This window comes from Equus przewalskii, chromosome 2, assembly GCF_037783145.1.
Source record: "Equus przewalskii isolate Varuska chromosome 2, EquPr2, whole genome shotgun sequence".
NCBI lineage: Eukaryota > Metazoa > Chordata > Mammalia > Perissodactyla > Equidae > Equus > Equus przewalskii.
The window spans coordinates 44,502,260-44,522,876 of NC_091832.1; the positions used below are offsets into that span (position 1 = coordinate 44,502,260).

General features: G+C 53.7%; 2 protein-coding genes across 34 annotated transcripts in view; one reads left to right on the top strand and one right to left on the bottom strand.

The window, feature by feature from the left end:
• Positions 1 to 5,245, bottom strand: part of KCNAB2 (potassium voltage-gated channel subfamily A regulatory beta subunit 2) — a 91,093-nt gene extending 85,848 nt beyond the window's left edge. For 4 of the 7 annotated variants that reach the window (XM_070611084.1, XM_070611076.1, XM_070611079.1 and 1 more), the window contains exon 1: positions 5,105 to 5,245. The gene's annotated coding sequence lies outside the window, so the exon portion shown is untranslated. The remainder of the gene's footprint in view (positions 1 to 5,104) is intronic. The other 3 variants (XM_070611087.1, XM_070611088.1, XM_070611081.1) reach the window with 3 other exon arrangements.
• The window catches only part of NPHP4 (nephrocystin 4), a 129,080-nt gene continuing 113,451 nt past the window's right edge, over positions 4,989 to 20,617 (top strand). For 4 of the 27 annotated variants that reach the window (XM_070611043.1, XM_070611035.1, XM_070611042.1 and 1 more), the window contains exons 1-4: positions 5,505 to 5,644; positions 6,684 to 6,751; positions 10,979 to 11,151; positions 18,345 to 18,497. Coding sequence is in view for 11 of the 27 variants with exons in the window: in XM_070611035.1 (XP_070467136.1) it covers positions 11,017 to 11,151; positions 18,345 to 18,497 (288 nt within the window). In the remaining 16 variants the exon portion in view is untranslated. Of the gene's footprint in view, positions 5,645 to 5,865; positions 5,983 to 6,419; positions 6,583 to 6,683; positions 6,752 to 10,978; positions 11,152 to 18,344; positions 18,498 to 20,617 lie in introns of those variants that run through there. The other 23 variants (XM_070611032.1, XM_070611033.1, XM_070611034.1 and 20 more) reach the window with 15 other exon arrangements.

A 20,617-nucleotide genomic window follows, 5' to 3' on the forward strand; every position in this document is an offset into this window, starting at 1 on the left:
CAAAAGTCTCCTGCAAAGGCCTTTACCCATCATTGGTATTTATAGGCTTTAAACAGTATTTAAATTCTGATTTATTTTTTAATGCATGGATTCATCAGAATCTCCTTGTCCACAGGTTCTAGTTATTTCTGACTCTCCTCTATCTAGAAGGGGTGGGAAGTGCACCTTTTCCAGAGAGGCCCTGCCACCACGGAGTGTTCAGGATGGCAAGACTCCCAGGCAGAATTCTAGATCCTTCTGTCCTGGGCTGCAGTTGACAGCTTGCGGACATCAGGGTCGCAGTTCTCTCTGAAAGATCATAAAGCCGCTGAGGGATGGAACGTAAAAACACGTCATGGCGAAGGGGGCTGGGTGTGCTCAGAGTGTGACTCTGCAGCCCCTCAGTGCCCACGGGCTGCTAGGCGGGTGGGCAGGCGTGCAGACGGGCACCTGGCAGGCTTGCCTGGCCCTGCAGGAGGCCTGGGGTAAGGGGGATAGGGCGAGGTGCATCCTTCCATTCACAGGAGGCTCCTCCCTGCAGACTGATGGCAATAGGCCCTCCCCCAACCCCATCCTCCATGAAGCTGGGCTCTCCCAGGCTGTGCCCCAGGAGCAGGCAGCCCCTTCTGAGGAGCCCCGGCTGGGCTCATGAAATGACTCAGAAGGGGACCTGAGTCACTCTGCCCGAGCTTTCCTGGGGGCCACCTGGGCTCAAGTTAGGGCAATGGTTTGGGCTCAGTCTATGATTAGAAGTAGAAGAAGGTAGCTGACATCACTGAGTGCCTGCTGTGTGCCAGGGACCGTCCCCATGGTTCTCCCCACATCGCCTCATTTCACCAACCCAGAAAAAAGGAGATCCAAGAGTGGAGCCAAGTGGCTGAGAAGGTGCGAACTGGCCAGGACTGGTGACAGAGGGTCCTGTGGACAAGACTCGCCCGTCTATGGGACCCAAGAAGTTGCTCACTCACTGGGGAAACCAGCCCAATGAGGAACGGGATCTGGTGTGGAGATCTGAGAAGGAGAAACACACGCTGGGCTTTCAGCCGTTGAGTCGTTGAGTTGGATGACGGATCTCAACCGCTCAGCAGCCAGGGCTCAAGATCAAGATCAAGTTAGTGGGGAAAACCCCTAAAGGGGCTCAAGATCCAGATCAAGTTGGGGGGAAAAACCCCCACCAGGGCTCCAGATCATCGTGGGGAAAACCCTCTTAGCTGGGTCCGCAGTACAGTGTGAAGCTGAGGGAGCTGGACCTCACTCCCTCTCCGCTTTTTCCCTTTCCCAGTCCCATTTTATCCGCACCCTGCATGGCATTGAGAGTCAATTCTGCAAGCGCCTGTGCGCTGGAGTGAGAGAGAAGACGGCTGCCTGCAAGGAGGAAGCTCAAGGAAGGTGGGTGCCAGGGATGCAGGCAACACGGGCGTTCGAGGGGGATGGCTCTGGGAGGAGGGACACACAACCTTGCAGGCAGGCATGCGCCCACAGCCCAGGGGTTAACCAGCAGGGAGAGGCCTCTTGAGACCCCGTCCTGCAGGGCTATGGGTTAGAAAGCTGGGTGTGAGGGCACAAGACAGCCTTAGGCTGGGGGCTCATCCCACGGTATAGAGGGCAGGGAAGGCCAGCACTTGGCTGAGCCCCGTGGGATGCGGCAAGGGATAAGGCCTAGAGGGAGACGCTTGTCCTGCCAAGGCCAGGCCTAATGGAGAGCCTGGAGCCACGCCCACAGTGACAGGATGACCAGGTGGGTAACATTCCCACCCCACCCAGTGCCTGCTCTCTCCCAGGGAGGCCTTATTCCCTTTTCTCTTTCACACTGGCTGAGCCAAGAACCACATCCCCTCACAGAGTGCCCCCAAAGAAAGGGGGGCATGCAGCGGATGGAGGAATGAGCGTGCTGGGCTGCCCATTCATGAAAAAGGTGGGTTTCCATGTCCCCCGGGAGCTGGGATTGAACCTGGACCCCTCTGCGAGCCTAAGGAGATGCATCTGTGGGGCTGAGGCAGCTGCTGGAGCTCCGTGCGACAGGGAGCAGGCACCCGCCTCAGAGTCCTGGCAAAGCAGGAAAAGAATCAAGTTCTCCTCATGAGATGGGAGGCCGAGTCAGTCTTGCCACTGCTCTGTGCCTCAGTTTCCCCATCCAAACTAACCGGCCTACCTCCAAGGGTTATTTACAAGGACCCATGGCGCAGCCAGGTTGAAAGAGCAGTTCCAACGTGGGCAGAACTCTTCTTCCTTTTCATCTCACCCATTGGCCCAGCCCCTGGCCTCCCATCTAACTACTTGCCATCTCTTTGATGATACCTTTGAAACCACAGTGCCTTTGCTCTGGGGTCCTGCCAGGCTGGGCAGGATGGTATCACTGAGAATTCTCTGTGGTTGGTGGTGTCTCCTGCTCCCAACAGCCCCCAGTGACTGAGACACACCCCAGGGCCTGGTTTCCTCCATGCAAGTCACCAACACCTCCTGAGCGGCCTGCCCGAAGGGCGGCCAAAGCTGGTGGTCAGGCACATCCATGCAGTGTTGGCTTCCTCTAACTGGGAGTCCTGGGCGCAAGTTGGCAGGAAGTGAGGGGGTCTAAGCCGGCTGTGCCCCTGCCTCTGAGTGACCTTGGAGAAGTCTCTGCTTCTGGCTTCCATTCACTCCTCTGAGGGAGAAGGTGGCCAAGACCCTCTCAGCTCTAGTGAGCTTCGCCTCCATGAGGGGGGACCTCCTAGCTGCTGAGAGAGGGGATGCAGAGAGGCCTGGGGTCTTGGGCCCTGGACACCTTCACAGACGGTCCCTCCCAAATGCTACCCACAGCTGCCACTGTGCTGCCCCATTATTCAGGGACTCCAGGAAACTGCTCTGGCTCTGGGACCTTTGGTGACGTGAAGGTCACTGAAAATTCAGTCAAGGACGAGATACATGCTGCTTCCAGCCGGAGTCCCTGGAAACAAAACATGTTCTCGGGGGTTCGAACAGTGGAGGAGGCCTTTCTTCGCCACACACTGTGCTGCCCAGTTGCCAGGGGCCCAGCACCAACAAACAGGAAAGTCTAGTGGTAGCTCTCCTTCCAGCCCCTGCTGGAAACTGCCAAATCAAAACTCTGTGCCACTCATTTCCTCCTGAATCATTTGGGGTTTAGAAGATCATTGAAAAAAGGAAAGGAAAGAAAGCAGCCCCACAGTGTGAAGCCTCCACAGCTGCCCCGCCCTCAGGGCTCGCTCCACCTCCTATTCCCAGTGCCCACGGCCCAGAACCCTCCCCAGGCAAGCAGTGGCATCCCGTCTTGGCACACCTGCTGTGTGCAATCGCTTTTGTGCCTACTTCTTCCCATCCAGGCTCCACATCCACACCCAAAAGGCTATGGAGCACATGACCCAGGTTTCACACTTTTCATGACCCTCCCTGCCCACCATGGCCTGGCTCAGTCCCTGGGCGTGCCCACAGAGTCTGTCGATGGGCAGAGCAGAGAGACACAAGGAACTGGAGCTCGGTTTTGTACAGGAAGCCTCCGGCAGGCTGCTTTAGAGACTGGAATACACTGCAGCCCAAACACAGTCTGTGCCATTGAAGTGGGGTGTGGACTTGGAGAGAGTTCCCGAGATGGGACCTGCGGAGCCAATGCCCTCTTGGGCCCCACACTGCGCGGGCACAGGGACAGGAGCCCAGGAGCTGCACACAAGCCTGGGCTCTGCAGGTGGATACGCTTGCCAAGCAAGAACTGGGAGGGCAGATGCGACTCTCCACACACAGGTCCCCAAACCCTGCAATGTGGGGCCTGAATGCAGCTTCCTTAGCAGAGCAGGAGCTTGCTCTTGGCATTGGAAGGGGGATGGTATTTTTGAGGGGGAGGAGAAATTGCAGGGAAAGAAGAAATCCTGAAACGACAGACAGTGGGACAGCTGTGGCCTGAACTTGGTGTTCTTGTTCCTCGGATGTGGATGTATTAATTTCCATAAATGCTAATAGCCCATTTCCCCAAGAGCTATTACTTATGTCATCTCCCTTTGGATGCAGTTCAATACAGGGCAGACAAATGAGAGGCAGGAAAAGACAGCCCCCACTGGTGGGTCCCTTGCTCCCCACTCCTGCCTCCACCAGGCAGCTCAGGTCTGTTTCCTAAGGTGATCTCGCAGGGTCAAGACCCCCTGCCTTCAGCCCCACAGCCAGGTCCCTATCACGCCAGAAAGCAAAGAAAGTTACAAACCCAAAAATGCTGAATCACAAAGTGAGGCTGAGCAGGAAAGTGGGGGTGGGGTGGGGAGGGAGATGGTGGCCAGGGAGGAAGGCAGGAAAGGGTGCTAAGGGGCTTCCCATCTGGAAACTCTAGGCAAAGCACAGCCCCCAGAAGAGCCCCCAAGACAAATGCCAGGAGGAGCAGAGCCAGGGTGCGCCTGGATGGGAGAGCGGGAAGGTGGGCAGGTACACTGGCAGCTGCTACTGCAGCAGGGAGCGGTGCAGCTGCTGAGTCTCTGCGTCCTGCGGGAGCAGCAGCAGGTAGGGAGGTGGGGAGCGAGAGGCCGAACAAGGGGTAGGGGCAGGTAGGGGTGTAAGTAGCCAGAGGAACTGGTGCAGGAAGGGAGTGCCAAGGTCCTGGGGAGCAGGGCAAGGTGGAGAGAGTGCCCACGGGGAGAGATCGGAGGGACTAGGAGCAGAACGAGTGGGAGGATGGGGACAGGGACCAAGAAGGAGAGGCAGGATGAGCCTGCAGGAGCAACAAAGAGGAAAGATGAGATGGGGAGGACTACCACCCGGAGCGCTCGAATGGGGCTGCTCAGAGGTCGAGAGAGGGGAAGCGGAGCGAGATAGGGACAGGGGAGGCGAGGATGAACCGGGAGGGGGCAGAGATCGGGAAGCGATGCACTGGGACCAGGGGAGGGATGAAGTTTGGGGCAGGGGTCGGGGATGAGAGCTGAAAGGTCGGGCGGGACGGCAGATAGGACGGGCTGGGGAGGGCGAGATGGGGGAAGGGAGACGATGCAGAAGGAGGTGAGCTTGCTGGAGAAGCGAGGACGGAGGCGGGCGCGGGGACGCGCTGGCGAAAAGGAGATGGAGAATCAGCGCGGGCCTCTCGGGTGCCCGCCGCCGCTCTCCCGGAGCACGGCCGCGGACAGTGCAGTCCGCGGGGGTCTCCCCCAGCACTCACCTGGGGGCTCCAGCTCCGGATCCTGTTCCTGCTCCGGATCTTCCTTCCCGCCCTGCCCCTGCGACTTTAGCGCCCCCGAATCCCGCACGCTCCGCCAGGTTCCGCCCGCAGCATCTTCACCTCGTGGGACGCCCGGGGCCACGCCTCCTCCAGCTTCTCATTGGCTGCTCGTCACGCCAGTCACATTCCTATTGGGTGACGGATCGCCGGCCATGCAAATCAGGACGGGCCCGCCGCCTCGCCGATTGGCTGGAGCTGCCGTAGCGGAGCTCTTGACTTGGGCTCTGATTGGTCCTGCGGCCCTGCCGACGACGGCGACGCGGGGCGGGTCCTCGGCCCGAGCGCGCGGCGCGCAGCCTTCCGAGGCTCCTCCTGCGGGTGGCAGAGGACTGGACGTTCTGCGGCCGGTTCTCGGGTTGCAGGCCTGCGGCTCCGGGCGGCCGCGGCCCTTCTCCGGGGCTCTGGTTCCGTCGTGGGGGCACTTCCTCAGAAGCGTGGGCTTCGTCGCCCAGGCGCGGCCGCGGCGGGCCCGTCTCCTAGGTAACGGCGCCCGCGGTGGGCGAAACCATGGTGGCGGCGCCGCGGGGGAGGCTGGGACGCGAGAGAAGCTGGGGGCCGCGGAGCCGGCCGTGCCGTCGGTCCGGGGTGGGCGTGCTCCTTACTTCTCTCCTTGGGGACCCGGTGCCCGCGGGGCGCGGCGGCCGGGCGGGGCGCGGGGCTGGGCCCGCCTCAGTCTCACCCGCACCCCCGCCCTGACACTTGGTGCGGCCCGGGCCGCCGGGGTCTGTTGGGCGTCTGGGACTCCTGGGGGCCCAGCCTCCGCCCTCTGCCCCATGACCCAGCGCCCCTCTGCGGCCCCTTAGTTTAAGGACAGCTCGGTGCGGATGGCCTGGGCTTTGCTGGGACCCTGACGTTGGCTTTCCCTGACTCTGCGTCCCCGCCACACTTGCCGGGGACCTTTGCTGTCCCCAACTGCCTGTTCCCGGGGCTGGGTGTCTGTCCCCTGCTGGATGCCTGTCCCTAGGTGGATGCCTGTCCTCGGGCTGAATCTGTCCCCTGCTGGGTGTCTGTCCCTGCCTAAGTGCGTGTCCCTGGGCTGGATGCCTGTCCTCATCTGTGTGTGTGTCCCCTGCTGGCCCATCCCAGCACTGCTGTCCAGTGGAAATTTTGAGACTCCCAGGCCCTTGCAGGAGGCTCTGCCCCGCTACCTGCCTCGGGCTGCCCCTGTAGCCGCTCCCGTCTTCACCTCTGCTGCCCCACCTCACCTGGGTCCTTCCTGAGGCCTGAGTGCTTGCTCTTCTGCCCGCTCCTTCAGACTCAGAGGCCCCACCTTTGCGCATCTCTTTGCGGCCTGTGGCTGTGTGTCGTTTTGGATGAAGTACACCGAGAAGTCCAGCCTCATGCTTGTGTGGTTGGAAAGGAGTATTTCAGATGACTGCAGATGGTGGGCCTGCTTCTAACCCAGATCTCCATCACAGGTCACTGCCCCCTCCACTCCTCTCCGTTGTTTTGTTTTCCTGGCTCACAACCATGGGTTTTTGTGTGCTAATTTGTATCCCCTCCTTCTACGTCCCTCCAGATACATTCCATGAGGGCAGGGAGCTTGTCTGCTGAGTGCAAGATGGTTTTTCCAGGGCCTGGCACCTGGTAGGTACTCACAATAGTCCTTGAATAAGGGAATTCCACTTACTCCCAAAACAGCTGCCCAAAGCTTTCGGGTCTCAGGTGTTCCACATCTTGTTCACTTCTGGGAGGGAAGCGTCCCTGTACCTGGCAGTCCTCGGGCCAGCCTCATTTGTGAGACGTCAGCCCAGCTCACCTCTTCAGCTCCCTGGTTCCCTCCTCTTCCCTACTCCACCCTGTCTGCCCCCAGGAAGAGCCTGGATTCCGCCTCTCGCCTCTGTGCTGCTCACCCTTGCCCTTTTGCCTTTCTCTTTTTTTATGCCACTGACAAGAATTTATTCTTGCAGTAAATAAGACTACAGCACTCTAAATTGGGTATTTAGAGCTTCAGTTCCATCCAAGATTTATACTAATAAAGCTGGATTCTTAGATTCTTGGAAGATGGGGCATTTGACAGTCTTCCCCACCGCACGTGCTGGCACAGAGCAGGTGCTTGGTGCATCTTCGTTGAACAGGTCTGCAGCAGCACACACCTCAAGGAAGCTTCACCGCCCCTTCGTTTTGTGGATGGGAAACAGATGCAGGGAGGGCAAGAGATTTTCCACAAGTCAGAGAGGAGAGCGAGGATTAGCCTGGGGCCTTGGCCAGGGCTCTCACTGTACCTTCTGGGGCCTCTTCTCCCTCTGCTTCTCCTGGCCTCGGTGCGACACAGGGGCAGGTGTGGTTGTAATGGCTTTGAGGGTAGTCACAACTGGCTGTGTGACTTTGTACTGGCTACTTACCCTCTTTGAGTCTCACTTTCCTCATCTTTAGATGGGGATAATGTACTTAACTTATAGAGCTGTTGGAATAATAAATATAAAAATGCAGATGCCTGGTTCACAATAGGGGCTCAATAAAAGCTCTTAGATTTTCTTGATGTTTTTACCCCTGGAGAGTCCATTGAACTCTTTTCTTGGGCTCAAAGCGTGGAACCCTCTCAGTTTTCTCTTTTTTGTTCATCTAGCCCCACAGGCCCATCTGCCCTTCCTTCACAACACTCTTAATTCCTGCACAGCGTGATTAATGACTTACCTAATCACTAAAAAGATTTCCACTGAGGACGGTCCTAACCTGGCATAGCTCACAGTCTGGCAGGACAGCAGTGACCACCTGCCTGGTGGAGTGTGGTGGAGTGTGGTGGCACTTCTGTGACAGGATCCTGTGGGGGAGGAGCCGGGGGGGATGAGGCGCTCACCCCAAGGGGGTGGCATTTGCTCTGACTCCTGAAGGACGAGTAGGAGTTACCATGGGTGTGTGTGTCCCTCCAGAGGGGAACAGAGAGGGCGTGGTGTCTGGGGGCGCTGAGGCGAGGGCAGAGTGGAGCTGGAGAGGAGGGAGGGCTGGGGGCAGGAAGAGCTCTGTGTGTCACAGCCCCTGTGGCTGCCTGGGCTCCCACTCCCAGGAGCCTGTCTCAGGTGTCACCTCTTCCTCCATTGCCCATGTGGACTGTTGCTGGCTGCCTCCACCTGCCCAGCTCAGGGGTTTGATTTTGGGTGGCAGTGCCTTTCAGAAGAGATCCTTCCCAGGGTGTGTCTTACGGGTGCAGCAGGGAATCATCCCATTGATGTGTTTTCCTGGCAGGGTGGACCAGACCATGAGTGGCCTTCAGCCGCCTCTGCTGGCCAAGGGCCGCTTTGGGTCCTGCAGCCGTCCAGGGAAGGGGTGGCAGGTACTGGGCCAGGAATCTGGGGCAAGTGAGCAAAGTCTGGAGCCACTCACAAAGGAGGCACAGCCCTGGGGCTGGGGAAATGCTGCCGAGGGGCGGAGTGCACAGTGGGCGCCGCTCCTTCCAGGTGTCTCAGGGCGCGGGCTTTGCCACTGCTCCCAGGGCAGGAAGGACATCCTCTGTAGAGATGCCATCTCAGTCCATTGTGGCGCTCACTTTGTATGAATAAACGTTCCAGTTTTATACTGAAAGTCAATAGGAAAACAACATTTCCCTGAAAAAAAAAATGCTTGGGAGTCAACTTTATTGAAACTTCCATTTGATTTTGTGAATATTTTTTGAGTTTTGATGGTGAGCCAGGTACCAAGGACACGGGAAAGTAAACTCCTGTGAGCCTGTGGCCAACTCCTGTGAGCAGTTGGCCAGTGGGCAGATCAGTATGGGGCAGGTGGCAAGTGCACGCTGGAAGCACAGGGCTGTGTGGGCCCGAGGGCTGGACCCCTGGGAGCCACCCAGAAGCCCTCCTGGGCAGGTGGCTCTCCAGCTGGGTATCGGGCAGGCCTCGTCTGCTTCCAGGCTGTGGACATCTGTGTGAGTTTCTGTGGTTTCTGTAACAAATTACCACAGACTGGGTGGTTTGAAACAACCCGGCTTTATTCTCTTCTGCTTCTGGAGGCCAGAAGTCCGAAGTCAGCCTCAGTGGGCTAGCGTCACGGTGTGGGCAGGGCTGGTTCCTTCCGAGGCTCCGGCGGGGGGGACCCACTCCCTCACCTTTTCCAGCTTCTAGAGACCACCCGCATTCCTCTCATAGCCCCTTCCTCCATCGTCACATCTCTGCTCCTCTGGTCACCGGGTCCTTTCTCTGACCCCTCCTGCCCCTCCCTTGAAGGACCCTTGTGACCACATCAGGCCCACCTGGATCGTCTCCCCACCTCAAGGTCCTTGACACTAGTCCCAGCTGCAGATGACACAGATGCGATGTGGAGTTAGATGGCCTCCGGTGAGCTTTTCATGCTCTGTTCAACGTGAAAATCTTTTGGGCTGTCTTGCGTTTTTGGTGGATCTCTTACTCATGCAGGATTTTGTATCATTATGCATTATTCACTTAGAAAATCTGGTTGTGAGTTACACACATCTTCCAAATGTTGACACGGTTAATCATACGATTTCAAAAGGTCCCTTTTGCTGCCGTCACTACCCATCTCATCAGAAAAGTCTTTAAGGCATGTGAAGCTGGCAGGCTCATGGTGGAGGACACCGATTTTCCCGATTCTAATTTTTGCCCAAAAGCTTGATTTTTATTACGGTGTTTCAGTGAGGGGCTCATTTCGTTTGTTGGAGAGAAAATCTACCAGGTACAAGTCTGAATAAGCATGGCCTGTCTCAGCCATTCTTTTTAGTAAAAATGGCGTTGTTGACTGGAAGAGCAGCTGGTTCAGCTTGCAGCCCAGACAGCCACCCAGGCTCATGGGAGTGACCGTTGTCCTGCATTTTGCAGCAGGTGATTTTGTGTGTTTCCCATTTCACCAGAGAATGCTGAATATGCCTACACTCAAGGGTCGAGATGTAAGCAAGTTAAAACGGCATTATCAAGGGCATTCTTAAGTGCAGCTGATGTATTTTTTACTGCAAGAAGTGAGGGCGTGGGATGGCTGGGAGGCTGTGGTGCCTGGGTCCGGGGCAGGCCGAGCCACCAGTGGCTTCGCCCACCACTGCCTTTGCTCCATCGGAGCAGGTGCCAACACAGGGAGCAAGGCCTATGTCAGCTGACGAGGAAAACGGCTTTGACCTTGTGGAACCCTTGACAACCCTGGGGAACTTACGGGATTCGGGACCACAGAGAGCTGCTATCTTAGAAGACCAAACCTGCTGCTTTTTCTCCTCGCCTGTCGTTTTAGTGTACAGAGCTCAGCTTCGTATCAAAGCCGAGGTTCTGTGTCAGCAGAAGAGTCTAGTGCAGCTCAGATCCCTGTCTGGCTGGAAGGCAGATAACGTCCTTAGACAGCCAGGCCTCCAAGCAGCCTGTAGCACTCAAAATTGCTCCGAAACGAGCTTAGGTCACAAGGAACTGTTCACAGCACTGAGCTGTCCTGGGGTGACTGTGTTAGTGTCCCCGTGAGCCAGGGCTCTACTGATGACCTCCCAACCCTTTCCTTGCTCTTGCTTTTGCACTGCCTGCTTTTTTATAGGTAGCTGCTCCCACGGCCTGGTGCCCTTGTGCACTGCTCAACCTCCACAACTGCACAAAGTGGCCCTGCATGTCCCCAACCCTGAACCAGTCACTGAGGCCAGGGTACTTGTGCTCTGGTTGGTTCCTGAGAGGAGGGGTAGAGGTTCTCTGGAGCGAGATGGGCACGTTTACTAGGGGAAGGCAGCATGGGTGCCAGTCTACTGCACTGGGGTTTGGAGGGTAGGATTGCAGAGTGTGGGTTTTGGGGATGGTGGTTCCTCTGGGGTTCAGTGGAAGGTAGGAAACTTTGAGAATTGCTCTGAGCACAGTGGCCCTTGTAACTTTTTTGTTTATTTGAACACGAATGGTACAGGTAATCCTACAGGCCCAAGTGACCCTCAGACTGGCACGATGAATGACTGGCACAGGATTTTTGATCAAAACGTGCTGGTACCTCCCCACCCACAGAGAGCACGTCAGCCTTTAAGGGAGTCAACAGCATTTCAGTGTGTCCTGAAGTGGCTCGATGGTCCGCTAATTAAGCAGGTAAAGAAATTTGCTATTTATTGTCAAATGCACGTTGTTACTGCGCTCAGCTGAGATGATATTGATTTCCACTTACTTGAGTCTCACCACTGTACCCATTACCTTGGGCCTTGGCAGGAGGCAAAGTGGCCCATCAGCAAAGAGAGGATGTGATTCAGCGACTCGGTCAGCACTTCTGACCCTGGGTAAAGGTTTCTTTCTGCCCACAGTGGGGCAATTTAAAAACCCAGGTAATCTGATTTCCTGGGTTATTTCTGAGCCAGGTTGTTTGTAAGAGGTGGCCTTGTGCACGGCTCAGCACAGCCTGCTTCACCCTGGCAGTGGGAACTGCAGAGGCAGAGCTCTGGGCATCCTGGCAGAAGCCCTGTGCTTGGATGGACCACAGCCATTTGCACGCTCAGGCCCTGGCTCTGTGGCTCTGCGTCCATCTGTGCCGTTCAGGTGGCAGGGAACCTGCTGGAGAAGCTGGTGCTTCTGTACTGCTAACAGAACAGCCATGTAATTGGAGTGTCTTAGTGAGGCCCGGTGGCCTGTGAGGATGCACAGGAAGGATCCAGGCCTGCCATTGTGGACACATGCCTCTTAGAGGGTTTGGCTTACCAAGACTGTCCTCCTCCGCAGCTGGTAGAGCGATTCTCCATGCATTCAAAGTTGTTGGAGCGCTGGTCTGTGAATAACCTTCTCTTATAAATGGCTCACATCCTGCAAAGCTCCGTTCCACACCTTGACGGAGCACCCGCTGGGTGTTTGCCCTTGAGCTGGGTGCTGTGGTAGCTGCTGCTTGTACAACTTTGCTTCTTGGCACTTTCCTTGTATGAATTCACTTCATCCTCATGACAGCCCTATGAGGCAGGTGCCACCATTACCCCCATTTTACAGAGGAGCAAACAGCCCAAGAGAAGTGAAGTCAGTTCCCTGGGGTGACCCAGCTCTAGCTGGCCAGCGGGGATGCCAGCCGAGGTTGACCAGCTCCAGCAGCCCCTGCCTTCAGGAGCTCTCAAGATAGCAGACAGCAGTTTCTTCTTTCCTAGGACTTTTACAAAGGAAATTTTATTTATTTTCTATTTTATTTACTTATTTTTAAAAAGGTAATTTCTATAGTTCAGAATTCACAAAGGTACCCGAGGGAATTGTGTCATCCCATGGTGTCCCCAAGGCGCCCAGTGTCCCACCCTAGATACAGCCAGGGTTACCTGTTTTTTGTACAGCTTTCCAGAAACTCTAAGCAAATACAACAAATAAATATACTTGTATTATCTTGCTTTAAAAAATATTCTTAACAATAAGTTTTATAGATTGTTCATGTCATTACATGAAGAAATTCTTTCTTAAGACAGCATGGTATTTCTTTGTGTGGATGAACTATCGTTTATTTACCCAGGCCCTTATTGGTGAACACTTAGACGTTTTCCTGTAATTTGCTTTTACAGCCACTGCTACAGTGAATAACTTCATTTCCATAATTTTTCCCCATGTACACATATGTCTGTAGAATAATTCCTACAAGTGGAATTCCTGATCCAAAATCATATGTTAAAAGTTATCAGTTAATGGACTGGCCTGGTGGTGTAGTGGTTAAGTTTGAGCACTCTGCTTCAGTGGTCCAGGGTTCGGATCCCAGGTGTGGACCTGCACACCGCTCATCAAGCCATGCCGTGGCGGCATCCCACATACAAAATAGAGGAAGATTGGCACAGATGTTAGCTCAGGGCCAGTCTTCCTCACCACCCCCCCCGCCCCAGCAAAGTTATCATTTAACACCCAATTATAGGTTGTTTGTAAAAAAGCACACTTTAAACATAAAGACATAAACTCAGTGTCTTCAAATTGTATGTATGAAAGTAAAAGGATGGAAAAAAGATGCACCTTGTAAACACCAAGCATAAGAAAGCTTTGTGGCTATCCTAATATCAGACAAAGTAGAGTTCAAGGTGAGGGCATTACCAGAGATGAAGGGACATTTCATAACGGTGATGGTAATCCAGAAAATATGACAGGCAGTCCTAAATGTGTGTGCACCTGTATCAGGCCCACAGGTGGCACCACCCCCGGGTTTGATGACTCACTGGGCGGCTCAGCATGACTCAGCATATAGTCATCTTCACAGGAAGGATTTATTACAGCAAAAAGATACAGAGCAAGATCAGCCAAGGGAAAAGGCATGTGGGAGGATGCCTGGGGGAAATGGGCGCAGCTTCCAAGTGCCCTCTGCTGGTGGATCCCACAGGACACTTGATTCCCCCAGCAAGGAGCTGTGATGACACTTGTGAAATGCTGCCAACCAAGGAATCTGAGTTAGAGACTCAGTGCCCAGGCTCTCTGAAAAAGCTCAGGGTATTTTTGTGGACTGGTCACATAGGCATCCTTTGCGTAACATGTACCAGAATTCCAGATTCCCAGAAGGAAAGCAGGTGTTCAGCATAAACAGTTTCGTACAGTTTAGGCACAGTGAGCCATTCTTATGAGGCTGGTAGGGACCTTCTGGAAATGTAAGTTCCCAGAGTCCAGCCAAGGGTCAGCCCGTGAGCCAGCCTTTCAAAGCATCACAGGCTGCTGTGATAGCTCCTTTGTGCACAGCACCCAGTAATGTGGCTTCCATACGCATGAAGCAAAATTGTGTAGAGCTAAAGGGGACTGCGTTCAGATTTACCACCATAACGGGGACTTTTAACTCTCCTCTCGATGATTGATAGAACAGACAGCCCAAAAAAAGAAGGTTTTGGAAGATCTGAACAACGCCATCAACCACCTTGACTTGTCATCTCTAAAATACTACACCCAACAAATAGAATGCACGTCCTTCTCAAGTGCGCATGGAGCATTCACTGAGACTGACCGTTTGCTGGGCCATAGAGATGTCTCTGTCCATTTAAAAGGATTGAAATTATAAAGAATATGTTCATTGACTAATGTTATTAAATTAGAAATCAATAACAATAAGATACCTAGAAAATCCTCAAATAGTACGAAATTAAACAATACACTGCTGGCTAACCCATGGGTCACAGAGGAATTCATAGAGAAATTAGCAAATAATTTGAATTGAATGATGGGAGAACATATCAAAATTTGGGATACAGCTACTGCAGTCTTTTGAGGGAAACTTATGACTTTATATGACTATATTATAAAAATCAATGACCTCTGCTTCCTCTTTAAGAATCTAGGTAAAAAGAACAGATTAAACTTAAAATAGAAGAAAGAAATAGTAAATATATGGGCATAAATCAGTAAAGTAAAGGGCAAATAATAGGGAAAATCAACAAAGCTAGGAGTTAGTTCTTTGAAAAGATTAATAATATTGATAAACCCCTACTAAGACTGATGATGAGGAGAGAGAACACAGATCGCCAATATTAGGAAGGAAAGAAGGAGCATTTCTACATATCCTGCAGACATTAAAAAGATAATCAAGGGACCTTATGAATAACTTATGTGCCAATAAATGTAATAACAGATAAAATGGACAAATTTCTTTAAATGCACAACTTATCAAAAGTGACACTAGAAGAAATAGAAAATCTAAATAGCCCTGTATTTATTAAAGAAAATGAATTAATAATTAAAAACCTTGCTAGAAAGAAAACTCCAGACTTACATGATTTCACTGTTGAATTTTATAAAATATTAAGGAAGAAATAAGACCAATTCTAGACAAACTCAAAATAGAAGAGGAGGGAACGCTTTCCAACTGGTCTTTTTTGAGACCACCATAACTCTGATACCCAAACTAGGCAAGGACACTACAAGAAAAGTTCAGATGATAACCCACGTGAGTATTAACACAAAAATCCTTATAAGATTAGGACATCAGATGCAGCAGTTTGTGTAGAGGATAGTGTATCATGATCAGGTGGGGTTTATTGCGGGAATGCAAAGTCGGTTTTAAGTACAAAAATCAGTGAAAAGATAGGATTTAAAAGACCAAGTAGGAAACATTAAAAAAAGTTGAATTTGGATAGTCTCTCACGTTTGTGCAATTTTATTTATTTTGAGAATTGGCAGCTTTAGATGGCAGCAGGCTTCCCTGTGAGAGGTGTCCGCTAAAAATATAACAGGCTTCTTTTGAACTTGAGGCACTTTGTTAATAATTTTACTATGTTTTTCATAGTATTCCGTTTCCCTTTTTTGTGTAGTTTCATTTTACCATGAATGTTGATTGCATTTCTTTTCTTTGGAATTTGATGTTTATTGGGCACCTGTTATGTGTTTGAAACTGTGCAGGGGACACAAAGGTGACTGCCCCATATTCTGTCTTCACGGAGCTCTCAGTCCAGTGAGGGGAGATGGATCTAGAAACTTACCTGAGTAGAACTGGGAACACAGTAGCACAGAGGCGCAGGGTGCTTAGGGTCTGAGTTCTGGGGAGACGTCCAAGCCAGCAAGAGAGATTTGGGAGTTAGCAGGGCCTGGCTGGTGGTTACCTCCCCCAAGAAGAGAGGGGGGTGCGGAGGGGGAGGAGGGGGCCAGTGGTGGAGCCCTGGGTGGGTGCAGCAGTGAGGGGAGGTGTCCACACCGAGTACCTACATGTGCAAAATCTTGTCCAGGCCCTAAGGATAGGGCAGGGAAGAGAATATTCTAGGCTCTTGTTCTCCTGGAACTACATTCTAGTTGGGGCGACAGACGTCAGCGTGTACGCTGATAGCTCTAGGGGATTAGCAGGGTCAGAGGATGGTGGCCCAGATGGCAGTGGTCAGGGAAGGCCTCCCTGTCCGGGCCCCTGATGCGAGCAAGGGAGGGAGCAGCACGCGTGAGGGTCACCAGGGAGGCAGTGTGGCTGGGGTGGCCGGGAGGACCGAGGACCGGGGAAAGGGGCGGTGGGCAGAGAGGCAGCGGTGGTGTGAGCGGCGGCTCTGGAGCCGAGTGAGCGGGAGTGAGTGGGGATGATTGATGCTGGGCTCGAAGCCTCCCCAGGCCTGTCTGCTGTCTTCTCGTCGACCACACTCCACACCTCCTTTCTCCAGTTGCCCCATATGGCAAACGTGCTGTCATAGTCCTCACTAGTATGTGGGACTCACGCTGCTCGACCCAGGGAGGCCTGGGCAAACCGGGCAGCCAGGCTCCCTGTCCTCCCTGCTGCTCTTTCCTCATCATCCACGTCTGACCCATCACAGTGGTCACTCAGCTCTTCCCTCAGACACCCCCCAGTGTGCCCCCTTCCCATCACCATGCACAACCTCGGGTGGTGGCAGCAGCCCCCTGATGCCCTGGCTTCCCTCCTGCCCCCTCCTGGTCTCCGCGTGGTAGCTGGAGTGGTTCTCTTCTTTCTTTTTTTTCAGCTTTATTGAGATATGATTGACAAAATTGGAAGCTACTGTACAGCCTGCTGATTTGCTGTATGTGTCCGCTCTGAGAGGGTCCCCAGTCGAGTTGACTCAGCCGTCACCTCGCATGGGGCGGTTTTCTTAGAGTCCTGAATCAGCGTGTGGCATCTGCTCAGCCTGTCCCCCGGCTTCCGTCCTGTCTGCGAGGCCTGTGGGAGCTGCTCCCGCGCTTCTCGGCTCTTGCTCCCCCCTCTCCGCCCCTCACGCCTTGCTGCTGTCATGTGCACATTCTCTATTAAAATGTACCCGGGATTTTGTTTTTGTCCAGGTCTGGTGAGGCCAAAAGAGCAGGAGACGATTATCAATGAAAAGACAGTTTGTCACCTGTGGTTCCTGAGAGGAGGGGCACGTCACGCCACGCAGGGCCACATGGGAAAGCAGCCCGGGCGGTCAGGAGGCAGGGGGGTGAGGGGAGAGTGCGGGCAGAGCCTTCCTAGGAGAGGGAATGGGCCAGGTGGGGCCGGCAGGGGACCGCGTTTAGAACTGGCCAGTTCGAGTGATTTCAGCTGCCTCTGGGGTATAGGGACTGCCCCTAGTTGCCTAGTTCTGGCCCTGGGATGATCCGGGCAGGGGAATATTGCCTCCTGGAGTAAGAGCCAGATGGAGGGGCTGGTGGGGGTCTGGACTCTGGATTGGTTGTATATTAAGATGTCCTGGAAGGCAGGTCATTTACCGTCTCTAGCAATTAGCTGGCCCTGGGGGACAGTCTCCCCCTCAGTGAGGCCCCAGATGCCAGAGCATCAAGAACACAGAAAGTAACAAACCTTAGTGAATACAGTTCAGTACAGTTGGGACGCTGTCTCACTGGTCCCCGAGCACCCGCTCTGTCCTGCCCAGGCCTTTAGTTTCCTGCTCCTTCCCCCTTGGTTCACTCTCCCTACATGCACTCTTGGTTCCTACCCTCCCTTAGTGCTCAGTTCAAACATCTCTCAGAGCACCTTCCCCGGCCCTCCTGTTAAAATAGCAGATGCCCGTCTCCTCACCTGGTTTTATTTTCTTTCATGGGAGTCCAAAGGCAGAGATTTTGTCTGTTTTGTTCCCTGTTGTCTCTAGTGCCTGGAACATTGTCTGGCACAGAGTAGGTCTACAGAATAGATGCTTAATTAATGTTTATTAAATGAATGCGTGAAAGGAGAGCAGAGAACTCCTGGTCGTGTGGGCAGACAGTCAGAGCTGTGCCATTGCCATGGCACCAGTAACCGAGGCGCTGATGGCCTGGGCAGAGCTCACTGTGGGGCTGCAGCTCTGGGGAAAGGGCGTGTCTTTATAGTCTGCTCGTTTTGTCCATATTTGTAGCCATGACTTCTCAGTCCTCAAAGATCTGCTTTTCCTTTGCCGATACCACCCCAAAGTAATTCTAGCAAGTTGAGGATTTAGAGTTTGTTGTTATATCAGGAAGGACTCATTTGGTTGTAAATGATTTTAAAAAACCCCATGCAAAATAGCTTAAGCTACATGTAATTTATTAACTCACATGACAGACAAACACATAGCATAAGCTTCAGGTGTGGCTTGATCCAGAGTCTCATGTGCTGTCACCTGGACTTGTTCTCTTTTGGCTCCCCATGGTGTCAGGTGCGTCTCTCTCCCCAGCCCCGACCTCTTGTGTCTCATTGGCTCTGGGTGAGTCTTAAGCCCATGTCTGTGCCTAGGGACTTCAGTGCTCTGATTGGCCAGGGGAGGGTCATGCACTTTGACTCACTCATAACCTCACCAGGGACCACTGGCCATGGGAGAGAGAAAGGAAATTGATACTTAAACCAGAGGATGGATGCCGAATGGGCCAGTTCTACCAGGATGGTTGGTTAGCACCTGTGGGATGGCTCGTGATGTTGAGACCCTTTGGGCCCATCCCCTTCTGTCTCCTAGGGAGTGCTGGAGGTGCTGTCGGAGGTGGGATGCCATCTGCGCGTGTCTCTCTTTGATGTCACCTACCGACACTTCTTTGGGAGGACGTTGAAGACTACAGTGAGGCCCGCTGAGCAGCTCTCAAGGCAGCCGTCCAGGATCGTCTTCAACGAGGTGGGCCATGATGGCGGGTGGGGCCCCTGGGCGTGGGGGTTCACTCTGAGCTTGGGACACAACCGTGCATCTCAGACCTAGGAACGCCCCTGAGCAGCAGACCCCGTCATTGCAAGGCTCCTCTTAGCCGTGTGGCAGCTTCTTTCCAAACAGAATCTTATGTGGAAGCCAGATGTCCCGACAGCTGAGCCTGCACTGCTCTGGTTGCAGCAGGTTGGGCATGTGGGGCCTCGTCACCTTCAAAGAGCCTTCGGGTTCTTGGAACAAAGTTGGGAAGTTATAGATCTCATCTGATCCCCGACTTTTCCTCCCCTCCCCCTCCTCCTCACTCTTCTTTCTTTTTATTTTCCTTCTTGTTTTTTAAGATGAGCAAGTTGAGACTTAGAAGGAAGGTGACTTGCCCAGGTCAGGGGGCCAGAGCCTGGACTCCCCCTAGGCCTTGTGTCTGCAGGCTGGGTGGTTGCGTTGGCCTTGGTTGATAACATGATTTTGCCCATGTAGCTCTGCATACGGCCGCCCTGCAGCTAGGTGATTTCCGTCTTTGTTCAGTGCACCAATCCCACAAATGTTTATTCAGCCCCTCTGTCTGCCAGTCGTTGTGCTGGGCGCCAGGGAGATGATGGTGAACGAGAGGGGCATGGTGCTCACCTTATAGAACTTACGGTCTTTGGGGTGACACACAAAAGCAGGTAACAGAGTCACTGCAGGTGTGGTGAGTTCTCGGAAGGAGACCAATAGCTGCTGTCCTGGAGAAGAACAGGGACACCTGCGAGGGTGAAGGAGGGCATCGCTGTGGAGCTGCCGCCTGAGCCGTGAAGGGCAGGACGACAGTGCCCGGGCGTGAGGCAGGCTAAGGTGGCTGGGTTAGGGAGGGGCTGGCACAGCAGAGGGTGGCTGGCTGAGGTGGCTGGGCAGGGCCTTCTTGGGGACGCTGGGGTTTTACTCCAAGAGCAGGAGGTGTTGTAGAGGTCATTTGTGTGGCTTCGCTGCTGCACTCCTGAGCTGGAGTGGCAGCTTCCAGAGGCAGCAGGTCTGCGTGACTGGACTCCTGCAGGTGACGGTCACAGGGATGCAGAGGATCCGTACCATGTGGATTTATCTTTCACCTGTGTACAGTCAGGCCCAAGGAAGCCCAGTATTGTGACAGTACGGTGAATAGCGAAGGTGGTGGCGGTGACCATAGCTGTCCTTGGAGACGTCGCTGTGTGTAACCACAGCCCGAGGCACGCCTTTTCTGCGGGGGACTGCCCTGGCCACAGGCGTGAAGCCACCGGGGTCTGGTTGAGCATGTATGTGCTGCTTGCTGCATTTGGCCATCACCCAGCGTCAGGGCTGTGTGTCTTGGCGGGGGTTGATTCTGACTGGTGCCCTTACTTAACACAGTAGTAGAGGGAGATAATGCCCCCAGAGGTCAGACAATTAAATAAAGCCTTGGTAAAATGTGTGTTGTGGGGACTAAAAATGTGTCTGATGTTAAGGTTGTCAAACAGCTTGTGCAAATGCCGCTTAAAGGTCTGTCCGGCCGGCCATGTCAGAGACAAAGGTTTTGTGTTGTAGATCACATGTGCAGCCGTGGGCAGCCCCTTACAGCACTGTTTCAGGACAGGCAGCAAATCGCCCCATGCCCTTAACAGGGCAGGAAGTGGTTCATCAGGAGCGTCTGGGGCCCTGTGGTTGTTGACACCCAGGCTGTTTGCATCTTTCTTGCTTGTACAGTCAGGCCCAAGGAAGCTGGTATTGTGACAGTCAGTGAATAATGAAGGGGGTGGTGACATAGCTGTCCTCTGTTGGGCAGTCACCCTGGGCCAGGTGTTCATTCTGAAGCACATTTACGTTATTTCGTTCTGCCATCCTCCTCTGGATGTTGGTATTACGATGTCCCCTCTGTACAGAGTAATCCAGGAGCTCACGAGGCTGTGAGAGTGGGCGAGAGCAGTTGGGCCTGGTGAGGCTGGCTCACGGCCTGCACGTTGACCACAGCCCTGTTCTCTGGCCTTCTTTTAACCCCAGGTGTCAGCGGGGCCCTGCGGTTTCCACTTGGAAGAGTCTCGAGGGGTGGGGTTATGCTCTGAAATCAACACAGGAGTGCTTTGCAGGCACTGAGCTTCTGAGATGAGCTC